Below are 13,826 nucleotides of genomic sequence, written 5' to 3'. Positions count from 1 at the left end.
CAATGATAAAATTGTTGGGAAGTGAGCATTTTAAACTTTAAAAAGAAAACATTCAACAGCTTCTTAGTATTTTATCTTATGTCATGGAATTGCTCCATGCAAACTAAAGATCATTTTAATACATGAGCTCACATATCATCAGCCAAAGCAGTTAGTAACTGCTGTTCAAATGTTAAACCTGCAGTTACATTGTCTTTTCCTGACACTAGTCTATATAATTGCTGTTCCAGGTTCAGAAGTCCACCAAGGCATCTGGGAGCAAGTCCACATAGAATCTGTTTTTTTAAAAATAGTCCTATATCAGAATGCTGTTGTACCATCACTAGATTTTCCTTAGAGACACATGAAGCAACATATCTGGTAGTTTATGTAATGCCCTTTATCTTTAAAGATAAGCTTCTGGTGAACACAGTTGGAGATAGAGGCCTGAATGTTGGTGAGGAAAGGCCATGAATAGTGCTGAACCTATAGAAAGCAGTACTTTCACCAGGCGAATTTGTGGTTTGCACCAATAAGGTTCTTGGTCAGCACTATCTCTCACCATATGGTTGGGAAAGATTGCTGTTGGCAAAATGAACACAACCTTTCCTGCTTTTAAATGTCCAGTCATAATATTTGTTTTGAAATTCATCAGAGACAATAAATTAACTTGTAATAAATGTGAAGGCTCCAGGGGAATCTTAATCATTACTTAAGACCTGTGGGTTGCAAATGAAGTGAGAAGTGCTTAATGGTAGTGTGCACATGTTCCTTAATCAAATTAAAAAAAACAGCCAATGCCTTGAAATATGTAAACATTTCCCTATAGCTAAATTTTACATGGTGGTAATGAAATAGTGCTACTTTTATGGGTTTTGTACAGTAATATCCCCCACAGTGCTACTGAACCACCACTGGTGGCATGTGAATTATAGATACTGTATCCACTATCAGTTCTTTCTCCCATCGCTAACATGAACCTCTCCTACAAAAGGAACCTGCAAGAAGTGTAATTTGAGGTCAGCCTAGATAAAGGGATTTGGCAGAAGCTGATGCCTCCTGGTTAACTTTTGTGTGATGGAGAGATCTCATTATAAACACTGCCTGGACCTATTTTTGTGAATCTGTTCTATGAATATGTACTGTCACTGAAGGAATCCACAATTTGTCTTGGTATTATCGCCACCCACCACTTTTCTCCCCATAGAGGAACCAACAGCACATATTAAAAACAATTTTTATTTCTACATTTTTAAAAAAAAGAATCCTGCCTTCTTAGAGGGAGAGCAGTTGGGCCCTGCCATGTTAGCCAGCCTTCATGAGTGTCAGTGGGGGAGAGATGCTATCCCCCATTAGACATAACACCACCTTGTCCTAGAGAGGCTGGAATTATATGTGGAAACACAAAATAGGTGTGAGCAAGACATCCCTGTCTCACCTCAGCCGCCTGCAGCTGGGGGTTCCTTGACTTTCCTTCAAAGGTTGTTTGAGTAAGCAGTACATTTCAGATGATCCAGCAACAGTGGATTACGTCAGCTCAGGCACTGAACTTTCTTAAGCTTCTCAATGAGAGCAACCTGTGGCCTTCATTCTTTCATCAGTAGGTGTAGTGTAATCTGCTCCTTAGCCAACTCAGATTGCCAGTAGAGGGGTTTTCTGTTCAGCTACACAGGGTGGGGTGTCCCAACTCTGGCCATTACCATAGGGTGGATGGGTAGAGGGTAGCAGGAATCGAGTGACCCAATGCCTGGAAGAAAGCAGGTCTTTCAATATGATACCTGGAATGCAGAGTGCTGTATAGAAACTTCTTTATAATCTGAAAAGTGCTAAGAAGCAATATACAAAGAACCCTGGAGGCTACACCATTACTATGGAATCCAAAACCACATATTTTTACCCGTTTAACTATATCTTTGCTGCACCAAGGGCCAATTACAGCCGCCTTGTTTTATTAGCCATACCACAGGATGTATTTACCTGTTTCCTCTCATTCTCAAGAGTTTTTTACCTTTGTGTCTCCACACCCAGGAAAACCTTCCAATTTCCCAGTGGACCATAGTTGTATGGATTTCGAAACACCTATAGCAAAGAGAAAAACAGAATAAAAACTGTTTTATCATGTAATTACAGCAGTATTCTTTAGTTGTGTGTAGCAGCCCCTACTGGAAGACTCCAAAACTGTGAGGCAAAAAATAGAACTGTTGAAGTGATCAAATAAATGTAAACTCAAATTTCTTTTGAAGAGTTAGAGCCTCTCTAAACTGGAAAGAATTACAATGAGCACAGCTCATTGAAAATACAACCAGAACAGCACAGTAGAGTCTAATTTGGGACAACTGCCTTCTAGGATGACAGCTCTTAGATTATTGGCTGTGGGATTCTGGGAGCTGTAGTCCCAAGTAACTTGCATTTATATAATTGCTCCAGTTTTCTCTTGAGATTTAATTCTGCCCTCCTTACTTTCAAAGTAATTTTTTCCAAGATCTGCCCAGGGGGTGGGGGTTTACAGTGGGAAAGGCTCTGTTCCAAATCTGTATTGCACACAGTGCAACGAAGGCATCTTGATGAAACTGCTTCACTAAACAGATGGGCTTAGTTACTTTGGCTTTCCCAACCCCCGCCATTCATCCCCCCATTTCTCACCTTCCCCTTTTGGAGTCTTTTTCTTTCTTTGCGGTTGATGTGTCTTTCAATGCTCGTCTCACCACGAGTGATGAGGACAGAATGCCAGAGCATGAGGGCACCTAGAGCCAAGGCTACTGAACTGCAGATGGAAGGAGGAAAGTTGTAAAAATGCCAAAGAGCTGAGAGAGCCTGAAGTCACTTATAAAATGCACAATAGGTATCCATTGAGAAAGGTTCTGGGCTGTTCCCTTTTGCAAAGGGCAGTGCGCAAGACAATGAAAAGTTTTTTGAGTAAGAAGGTTGACTTGGCAGCTTTCTGAAAGCAGTCTGGACAGCCTTTCCCCTCTCTCCCCATGAGTACTGTCAACTAAACATATCAGTTACCTGCAGAGGACCCAGGCATACACTATACACTTGTGGAAAGCTCGCTGGCCAAAGGAGAAGGTGGGTGGTGGTGTCTGAGAGTAAGTCTGTAAGGGAAAGCAAATGTTATTGTGATCAGAAGTAAGAATGCAGCAGAAGTGGCTATGGTCCAAATGGGAAAGATGCAGAAGGCTTTGAAGGACGGATGGATGGGAGGGTAGGTGGGTGGACAGCAGAGAAGACTACACCTTCTAAAAGGCAAGGACCTCAAGTGATTATGAATCAGCGATGGACAGAGCATGAATACTTGAGCTCAGTACTCACTTCCCTTACTCCTCATCTATCCTTTGTATTCCAAAGTTGGGCAAATGTTCCCTTACCTCTATGGGGCAATGCATGCCAGCTGAAATGAGACTCTGGCATTCCGTTGCAGAGAAGAAGGGAAGGAGTGTTTCTGCCCAGGAAAGGGAATCTGAGCTGTTGCAACTACTGCCAAGAAAAGAAATCTGAGCAGTTGCAATTACTGCAGTAGATTCTTTTCTGGGACAAAGCACTAAAGCTTCCATACCATGCTCTGTCCTCTCCCTGACTTGAACAGCGAAGGATCAGGTACCCCACCTGATTGGCAGTCATGTGCAGTCTCTCCTTGTCAAGTAGTTTCATTCTCTATCGGATGGAAAAGAGGCCGCTGGTTATAAATACTCAGTTCTTCTTGGCCTGTATACCCCTCTCTGACATAGGGCAGCACCTTGTGGTGTCAAGACCAGAAGGGGAGAGCCCTGTTCCTCACACAGAAAAACAGCCCAGCCCCACAAGCCCTTAGCTTAGCAAGGAACCTCACCTCAATGGCAGCATAGGCCTCCCAGAACATGTCCCAACCGCTGACACTGCTGTAGATGCAGCCCATGGTCATGAATAACATGAAGGAGAAGAAGTAGCGATGGTTGTAGTGCCCAACACAGTTGTTCAGCCATGCTATCTCATGAAGTTAAAGGTCAGTAACTGCAGACAGAAAGCCAACCTTTCTCGCATTGTAACAGAGGAAAACCAATTCTGGAATTCCTCAAGTATTCATCTATATCACCATAGGTTGCCAGCATACACCACTCCTAATTTTGGGGATCTACTTCCCCCAAACTATAGCACCTTCTTTACAATGCACACTTTAAAGCCCAAACCCACCAGGCAAGAAAGATTTACCACAGAAGTGCTACAAGCCAGAGGAACAGTAGTGCTGGCCCCAGAACGGTTGCCCTTTGGGGCTGAAATGCCTCTACTTCAGCTGCTGAATCCATAATGTCAACTGAGATGTTCCTCATGTGAGATGTAAATAAATCCTCCTCTGATGTAGTAAATTATTTCCTTTAGCCAGTTAATTTTAAAGTGATCCCATACACTCCATAGGGAAACAAGATTCCTGAGACAAGTAGCTCAGCAGGACAGTATCTGAATCCTAAATCAATTCTAATGGCCCCTGGAAGGATACGGCAGTGATGGTCCATCTTCAATATACACCTGTAGGGGGGAAATAGCATCAACTTTGAGCTTTATTGCATGCAGAAAGGAGTTGCAAATAGTATCAAGAAAATGGGTCAGCCACACAGCACAAGACAAGCAACATAAGGCAAGGAAAACAGAAGGCTAAGTTTGCCTTCCACCCCTTAGTGTAAATGTAAGCAAGAGCCCTCCTGGAGGCTCTTTGTTGGGCAGCTACATATTAGCTAGTTACTGACATGAATACAAGCTCATGTTGCCTTTTTCAGTTTCAGTATGGCTAAAGTGGGTTTTTTGTTGTTCCCTGCCTTCAAGTCATTTCCAACGTATGGTGACACTATCAGGGGGTTTTCTTGGCAAGATATGTTCAGAGGAGGGTTACTTTTGCCTTCTTCTGAGGTGAAGAGAGTGTGAATTTCCCAAGACCACCCAGTGGATTTCCACGGCCAAGTGGAGATTCAAACCCTGGTCTCCAGAATCTTAGTCCAACACACAAACTACACAAGTGCGATGGCTGTCACACCACACTAACATAGTTCCTTCCATGCAAAGTTGCTGCTGTTCCTAAAAATAGGCCTGTATGTAATTTGCAGATATACATATTTGTGGTATATTTCTGTAATATTGCTGTTAGTCGTAGTCTGCCAATTAAAAATGTTAGCTCTAAAACACATACGCAGTGGAAATATGTGTTTAGCCTTTATGGCAGCCATGATGAAAAGTGTTTAAAGCAGTGGGCCCCAAACCTTTTTCGGCTACTGCTCCCTTTTGTCTTGGGCAACAACCCTAGCACCGCTGCCCCCCATGCATATTTCTTGACATTAGAGCTACTGTTCTATTGCAAATTCAAACAACCAATCTTGGTTGCTGCTTCTTTTGCATCCGACGACCCTGAGAGCAGGAACCGAGCAGATGGCTGAGTAATAACCAAGAAGCCTCTCACTCATGCCACCCACCAAAGGCCAGTGTGGGCAAGAGGCCTCTCTGTTGCTGCTCAGCCAGCTGCTTGGTTGTTGCTTCCAAGGCAACCAGGTGCAAAGGGAGAAGATTCTCCCTGGCAAGGAAGGACTCTCAATCCTTCTTCACTGTGGTAGAGATGGTGCAGCCAATGTGTGTATAGTGGGTTTAGAGAGGGCACATGCTCTGGAGAATGGCATGGATAGGGAAAGGGAGAGATTTTAACTACAGGAGCCGCTCCAAGGTGAAAGACTCTTTCCAAGAATCAACTCCAGATACTGCTCCCTCTGCTTCACCAAAAACATGTCTTTTCCACACAGCTGCATGTGTTCCCCACACACAGACATACACAAGCATCATTTCTTCTGCTACCTCTTCTCTCAGTCTGCCTGACAAAAGAAAACATGAGCAGCATAGCAGCTCCAACCTGCTAGACAAGTACCACCAAAGCTCACAAAGTTTAAGCAGGGTCCCAAATTTGAAAGTTCCTTTTTGGTGCTGCATTCCCCCCACTGCCAGGGTCTCTAACACCTTGCTCCAGTCAGTCTGTCCCAAAATGGTGTCACCCTGAGCCATAGAAGTGATGTCTTGCACCCAAGCCTCGTAAGCATTTCCCAACTGCCACCACCAGTAAAAGATACAGCTAATGAGTGAGCTCATGGAGAAGAGCAGGACACTACACAAAATTATCAGTAAGGACCCTGAAAAGAAGTTTCGTGCAAACAGCATCCCCACAATGGTCCTAAAGGCTTCTGGTTCCCCTTTCTTGCGCATCAATACTTACATTGAAGAACCCCCGCCCCCGCCCCGTTTTCCCTCACTGCCTCCTTGGAGCTTTCCACCATCCTCAGGGGGTTGTACCACCTACTTTGGGACTCAATGATTTAAAGGAATAAAAGCAAAACACTTATGAAGGGAGCACAATACAACAGAGCAGTCTTTCCAGGGTTCTGTGCTCTCGGCCCTTTGTTCCTAATCCCAAGGACAGCATAATTTTTTAGGAATATGCATATACCGACTAAAAAGACCACTTAATTTATTTAGGGCATAAAAGCTGGATCTTTTTCCTTCTATGCAACCCAGCCTATGCCTACTTTCCATTTCACTGCTGAATTTGCTCTGGGAAACAGTCGTACTGATGACTCTATCTGAAAAGATCAAAGGGAGGACTGGGTTCTAGGACTCAAGCATAACCGATTCAAAATTTCATTTAGGTGGCCATGTGGCTAAAGAGATTCCAATAAACCTGTGTTTAAAATATCTAAACATCTAAATTTGACATACCAGGAAACTGAAGCCATGCATCAAATTATGAAGATCATAAAAGTGCACATTAGGTAAAGTAACTAAAATGTTCAAATGCAAGCAACTTATTATGAAACAAGTTTCAGATCTTTGGAAAAATATATAAGGGAGAAGCAGGGAAAGCATACGGAAAGGGAATATGAAAAACAAAAAACAAACTAACATTGACTGCACACACTGCTGCAATCCATGCCACCCTACCAGCCTCTTTCAAATGTATTGGACTCACTAGCTAAAACAAGTTTTCCCATCTCTATTTAACCAAATCCTTGGAAATCACTGCTAGATTCTGCACCTAGCATCACAAGTCATTCTATGCATAATTATCAATCTGGCACTGGTTACTCCCAGAATTTGAGAAAGAAACAAGAACTGAGATCTGCAGCTTCTTCTCTATGGGGGAGAGGAGGATAACTCAGCATAGAGTTAGTGTGCTTGCGTGCAGACAGGCCCAAATGCATTCTAAGCTCTCTAGTTAAAAGGATCAAGAGCAGAGATGGAGAACATTTGGCACAAGACTGCAAACTGCTGTTGCCTGATGGAAAAAGAAGAAATGAGTCAAATATGGCTTCTTTTCCATAAATCTCTTTGGCAATGTGACTGAAAGATAGTATAAAACTACTTCTATGTACACCATAGCATAAGATAACTACATATATTCATATCCACAGTTCAACTCTGCTTTATGCAAAATAAATATAAATGTTAGCTGTACTTTAGGAAGAACTCAGGTTTTCACATATTCCTCTGAATTATTATTTTTAATTACAGGGAAACACAATAGGTCTATGTTTGGATTTGACACAAGGGAAATGCCTACTTGTTGCAGATGCTGCAGTGGTGTGTCCGGGCAGGCTTTGGGGCAATGCATTTCTTGCAGATGGAGACAGCAACAACATCGCTCGTCGAGTGCTGTGGGAAGGGAACAGCAGTAGCTGTTTAGCATTCTGTTCTGAAGATGCCATATCCAGAACAAAGCTTGAACATGCTGTATGGAGAATACATCAACACAGGCTGCACTGAGCCCCAGCAGAACAGCAAGTCCTGGCCAATCTTTGATTCGTGGAAGTTTGCATAGGTGTTTTTAGTGGAAAAAATAAAATGTATGAAGTCATGCCAAGCAGCCTTGCTTTGAATTCAGTTTTTTTTTTTTTAAAAGCAAAGCAAATATACAAAGCCTACCTGTGGGGGACAACCAGGCTGAGTAGTGATGGCCATGTAGTAGTGGAAGACAATCATGATGAGGTTCCAGTGGCCATAGATGAAATGCCAAAAGATCCAGGCAACAGGATAAGTTTGCAGGATGAGTGGCAGGAGGTAGATGTACACTATGCACACTACAGAGGTGGTGAGAGTGATCACCAGAGCCACAAATACCTGTCAGAAGGATGAGGGAAGGTTCTCAATTAGAGGTTCACTGCTCCCCCGCCCCTGAAAAAAGAACCCTCAAATGTTTGGAGGAAGAATAGGTGTGTGGTAGGTGGCTTCTCTCATTCAGCACGGCTTGGTTCTCTTGGAATTTGCAATGTCAATTTTTTTTTACTTTGCTAAGTGATTGAAAGTATCTACTAGTAGTGGCTTGAAGCTGGGAACTATGTCTCTATAGCAGACCTGCACAACTTGGCAGTATTAAAATAGGCTAAACTTCTTCAGGAGGCAGATAGGTTTTTAGTGGCACACTTTCTAAGTAAAAGTATAATTAATGAGTAAACTATTTTGCCAATAAACCATATTAAAAAAAGGGAAATTTCAATTAATATCAATTAATTACACTTATTACTTTAGACTTCTATTTACCATGAAATCACATTAATGTAAAAAAAATCAGTATGCTAAATGATACATGTTAAAACCTTAAGGTTTTCTTACTGTTTACTACATTTAGTTAATGGGATGTATTACACTTCTTGTCACCTAGAACCATGTTTGAAATGGATATTCTCAAAATATCTTCCATGTTTTCATTGCTTTCTTCTCCCTTCTTTTCTTTTCTTTCTTTCTTTCTTTCTTGAGGGTCAAGCATTTTTCCTTCTTCCTCTGCTGCCTTGCTCTTTCCTGGGAGAAAGCCGGGCGGTGGACAAGTCTTGAGGGGTGAGCGCTTGCCCTTCCTCGTCCTCCTCCACCCAGCCCTCTCCTTGGGAGAAAGCTGGGCAGCAGAGGAGGCTTGAAGTTGTTCCACATCCTTGCAGGTCACCTGAAATCTTTTGCCAGACCACAAGCAGGCAACAGGCCATATGTTGTGCATGCCTGCTCTAGAAGATAGAGTTGAAACCGCCTCCAGCACTGAGCTGACTTTACCAGTATGGTAAAGGGAAGCAGCCACTTCATGAAGCCATATGCTAGGTGACAGGAAGTGGTGGCAAGGTGCTTGAAGACAGAACGGTGTGTGTGACGTTGGCTGCTATCTGCCTCCAAAGCCAGTGTAACTCAAAATGGACCATTGCCAATCTATGAGCCATCGGCTGCTGGTCCCTGGTGAGTTTGCAGGGAAGAAACAGTTGTACCAAATCAACAAAAATTGTATCCAACCATCTCACGGGTGGGGGGGAGGCTTGCTGTTCTCCCACAACAGATAGCTTGAGAGGTCCTGTTAGCCGGCTGCCTTCAGGAGTGATAGAAGATGCTGTCCTGTCCACAATGTTGAAGTAAAAGTCAACTCAGCTTCTGTACATGGAATGGGAATGGGGTGCCATCTTGTCATTTGCCTCAAGCAGCAAAATGGCTTGGACTGGCCTGAAGTTCCATTACCATTCCTAGATACTCACCACACCAAACCATCGGGTGACATGATCCACCAGCCAATAGATAGGTTCGAAGAGAGCATCAAGGGCAGTGTCACTATCAGCAAAGGAATTGTAGACCAGAGAGCGCACGCAGAGATGCCCGTACAGCCACAGCTCTCGAACTTGCCGGTTCAGCCAAAGCCGGCGCCGCTGATCTATCCGCAAGCACTTCAGGACGAGGTGCATGACAGCAGAGTACACGCGCCGGCGGCTCCTCATCCCTGCCACTCAGAGTCTGGGAAGAGAGGAAGTAACATCAAAATGTACTGGACCTGGCCGGGGGGTGGGGATGGGGTGGTAGGAGGTCCACAGGAAAAACTTGGTAGCAATCTTCAGCAATTCAGTGATTAACTTATTGTTTCTAGCACAATGATGCCTAGGGTATGTAGTATCTTTTGTGCCTTTACTCATAATCCTGCTTTTCATTTCAGGAAGAAAGATAAGACTTCTTGTGTGTGCACCACACACAAACTGAGATTAAGAAGCAGCAGACCACCATTACCATACTGAAATGCCAAAGGGGCACACCTACAGGATCTGCATTCAGATTTTCTTTCCTATGTGTCACTCATTACATAATTTGGAGAAAACCAGAGATGAGGAGAGCAGTACAGTCTGTGTCTTTCTTGATCATTGTTAAAAAATGTCCCATCCAGAATTGTGAAGGGCACTGGAGGTACACAGAATTAAGGATGAATCTTCCCCAAAGGAAAATATCCTGTTATACTCCCCAGTTTAGCACCCTCCTAATATGTTTGTTTATTAGCCCCATTATCACCCAACCAGAATAACCATATGGACTGACAAGGAAACATTGGAGTTGTAGTCCATCTGTATGCAAGTTTGGGGAAACCAGCTTTTAAGAGAAAACTCCCACTAACATTTACAGGACTACCATATAGCTGCCATGTAGGGAGAGGACAAAATCTTTTCTTGTATCTTTACTTCCCTCTTTTCAGAACATTTGCAGGTTAGGAAAGAACTAATTGGAGGAGGAAGACAATCATTAATTCTTCCAAAACCCTGTCCTGAATATCAAAATTATAAAAGAAGAGGGACTGATGCCATAATAGTACTTACCTGCTTGCAGAAGTCCAGGATCAGCTGCATCTAATCTAAGAGCAAGGAGGAACCTGAGCTTGACCAGCTCTAGAGAAAGCTGATCTTGGCCAATTAATATTAACCAAGAGTGTGACCCTGGGAACCCCTCAAGGCTGTTGGCCTAAAGCAAGGAAAAGTCCAGCATGTGGTTCATGAAGAAGAAACAGAACAAAGAGATCCAAACACCACACTATGCTCTCAGGCATCAAATTATCTTTTAGATGATGCAAATTTGGGCGAACAGATTTCTCTGCAGCAACCATGACCTCCACTCTCCACTTAGTCTTGCTATGACAGGAAACCTCACCCCACCAGTACTCACAGCCACCCTGCATCCTATCAAATTCCGCTCCTTTCAAAGAGGTGTTCAATTGCTGTCAACAGAGAACATACTTCCTACTGTTAATCTTATCCAAACCTAGTGACCTTTTTGGGGGGGGGAGGGGGTCTAAGGGTATGGCATTAAATAAACAGGGATCAGACTATTTCACTGTCTCTCAGGCAAGCATGTATTTTCATAGGGTCAGCTTAGATCTAGGTCTTCTTAGTTCTGTAACTACAGAAACTCCAGTTTCTATACTTCTCTCTTTTGCACATGTTCCTCAAGTAGCCAATTCCGAAACTGAGCTACTGTGCCTGCCTAGAGTATGTCTGAGAGGACAGGTAAGCTTTCTAACACGATCTATAATATATTTAATGATCTGGAACATGTAATTAGTCTTCCTTTGATGGCAAATTTAGAGGCAAAATTAAAGATATCAGTTTAATTACAGGAGACTTGCTGATAAACACCTTTTCTCCACAGCTAGCCTGCCTGTAAATTACAGCATACTGTGTATATGTATGGGTGGCACATAGGCACTCTCAGAAACAGAGAGACATTGTCCTTGCAGAGATCAACCCATTCCTTTTCTACCAGCTGAGCAGAGCTGGCATTATTCCTGGGCACAGATTAAGGGTGGCTTTTGAAACCCTTCTGCCAGATGGCAGGAGCAGCATAAACGCCACAAGGGAAGATTGAAATCATGGAGATGCTCATCAGACAGCAGAGTCTGCGTGGGTGACTTAATGGGTTCTCTGCAAGAAGACCACTGCCACCAAACATATTAACAGTCATAGAATCATAGAGTTAGAAGAGATCCCAAGGGCCATCCAGTCCAACCTCTAGCCATGCCGGAACTCACAATCAAAGCATCCCCATTGACAGATGGCCATCCAGCCTCTGCTTAAAGACCTCCAAGGAAGGAGACTCCACTACACTCCAAGGAAGTGTGTTCCACTGTCCAACAGCCCTTACTCTCAGGAGGTTCCTCCTAATGTTGAGGTGGAATCTCTTTTCCTGTAGCTTGCATCCATTGCTTCAGGTCCTAGTCTCTGGAGCATCAGAAAACAAGCTTACTCCCTCCTCAATATGACATCCCTTCAAATACTTAAACAGGGCTATCATATCACCTCTTAACCTTCTCTTCTCCAGATTAAACATCCACAGCCTCCTTAAGTCTTTCTTCATAAAGCATGATGTCCAGACTCTCATATGATAATTTTTCATGGTTTTACAGACCCTCAAATTTCCAGTTCCTGCTATGACAGTGAAGCCTGAAGGAAGACCACAATCTCTCGGCCTTAAAGCACTTTGCCGGGCATCTGTATCATCCTGCTGAAGTCCTCAACATGACATCCCTTCAAATATTTAAAGAGGGCTATCATATCACCCCTTAACCTTCTTTTCTCAAGAGACCCAGCTCCCTAAGCCTCTCCTCATAGGGCAGTGGTCACCAAATTGTGCTTGTTTTTGGACTTGAATTCTCCAAATCCCAGACTATTGGCTGACATGGTGGTGGCTTCTGGGAGCTGAAGTCCAAAATCTCTTAAAGGGCACAGTTTGGGGACACTGTCATAGGGTTTCATGGTTTCTAGAGTCAATACTCTTTCAGGGAAAACAAGTCAACTGGAGCTATCAAAACACTTCTTGTGAACTCCGATCCCCCTCCATGTTTACAGTAAACCAGCCCCTGTTTGGTTGCCATGTGCCTTCAAGTCATTTCTTCCCAGACTGACCTCCCATTAAATGACATCCTGCCTGCCCCTGGCTGTCCTACTCCATTTGCCTGGTTTTAACAGTTTTACAATTATTTAACTGCTTTAACTATGTAATTTGTATCTGATTGTTATTATTTTGTTGCTGTTGGTGGAGGGGTGGGGACTGTCTAATTGTTTATGAAGTCAAAGGCTTTCATGGCCGGCATCCATAGTTTTTTGTGGGGCTTTTGGGCTCTGTGGTCATGTTCTAGAAGAGTTTCTTCCTGACGTTTCGCCAGCATCTGTGGCTGGCATCTTCAGAGAAACTGTCTCATTGCTTGTTCTATTGGTTTATGCATTATTACACTGTGCTATGTATTTTTATTTCTTTTTATTGTAACCCCCCTCATTCCATAGGGAGAGGCAGGCTAATTATTATTATTGTTGTTATTATTATTATTATTTCTGACTTATGGCCACCCTATCATGGGGTTTTCTTGGTAATGCTTGTTATTGACTTGCCATTGCCTTCCCTTTCAGGAGGCTGAGAGAGTGTGACTTGCCCAAGGTTACTCGGTGGATTTCCATTGCTGAGTGGGGATTCGAATCCAGGTCTCCAAATAACCTGGTTTGGCACCACTTTACCTCTTTTGTGGCTCAAGGCTATGGAATTCTGGGAGCCTTTGGCCTCACAACAAACTCCAACTCCCAGAATTCCATAGCCTTGAGCCACAAAAGAGTTAAAGTGGTGCCAAACCGGGTTATTTCTCCAGTGTAGATGCAGCCCTAGTCCAAGGCTGAAACCACTACCCAACACTAGGTCTCCAAAGCAGTCCCCACAAAAACCCATTCATGAAACCTGAGCAACTGGAGGCTATGCATAACCTGAGGAGGTGCATTCAGACGTGCATTTCACGGGTACAGCCACAGGGAAAGCTAAGCCACGACTGGAGGGGGAAAAGAAGGAGACCTTTTCCTATTACAGAACCTGAGGATGGGATGGAAAGAGTAGAGGGCCAAGGGAGAGCCTCACCTGCATCTGCTGCCATTCTCAGCCCAGACCTTCCCGGTTACTGCATCCACCTGAGCATCTCTTTCCCTTTACCTCCTTCCTTTGAGCCTCGGCCGCGCATGCGCAGACGCGCGCTGTGCGCAAACCCCACAAGACTACAGTTCCCGTCGTGCACCGCGCTTCTTTCG

At 43.7% G+C, this 13,826-nt stretch overlaps 2 protein-coding genes across 5 annotated transcripts in view; both read right to left on the bottom strand.

Moving 5' to 3' along the window:
* The window catches only part of ZFYVE27 (zinc finger FYVE-type containing 27), a 668,411-nt gene that overhangs the window by 193,026 nt on the left and 461,559 nt on the right, over positions 1–13,826 (bottom strand). The gene's annotated exons all lie outside the window — the stretch shown is intronic.
* ZDHHC16 (zinc finger DHHC-type palmitoyltransferase 16) lies at positions 754–13,756 on the bottom strand. Of its 2 annotated transcripts, XM_042458806.1 has the most exons (11): positions 13,660–13,756; positions 9,489–9,741; positions 7,906–8,100; positions 7,544–7,635; positions 4,454–4,482; positions 3,809–3,942; positions 3,586–3,633; positions 2,989–3,074; positions 2,623–2,743; positions 1,988–2,058; positions 754–1,726 (listed from the first exon to the last, which is right to left on the bottom strand). In XM_042458806.1, the coding sequence occupies exons 2-11, from the start codon at positions 9,723–9,725 to the stop codon at positions 1,612–1,614; spliced, it is 1,128 nt and encodes a 375-aa protein (XP_042314740.1). In that variant the 5' UTR covers positions 9,726–9,741; positions 13,660–13,756; the 3' UTR covers positions 754–1,611. The 2 variants fall into 2 exon arrangements, with proteins under 2 accessions (XP_042314740.1, XP_042314741.1); XM_042458807.1 differs by lacking the exon at positions 3,586–3,633.

Source organism: Sceloporus undulatus, chromosome 3, assembly GCF_019175285.1.
Source record: "Sceloporus undulatus isolate JIND9_A2432 ecotype Alabama chromosome 3, SceUnd_v1.1, whole genome shotgun sequence".
Classification (NCBI taxonomy): domain Eukaryota; kingdom Metazoa; phylum Chordata; class Lepidosauria; order Squamata; family Phrynosomatidae; genus Sceloporus; species Sceloporus undulatus.
This window is presented reverse-complemented; position numbering and strand designations above follow the sequence as displayed.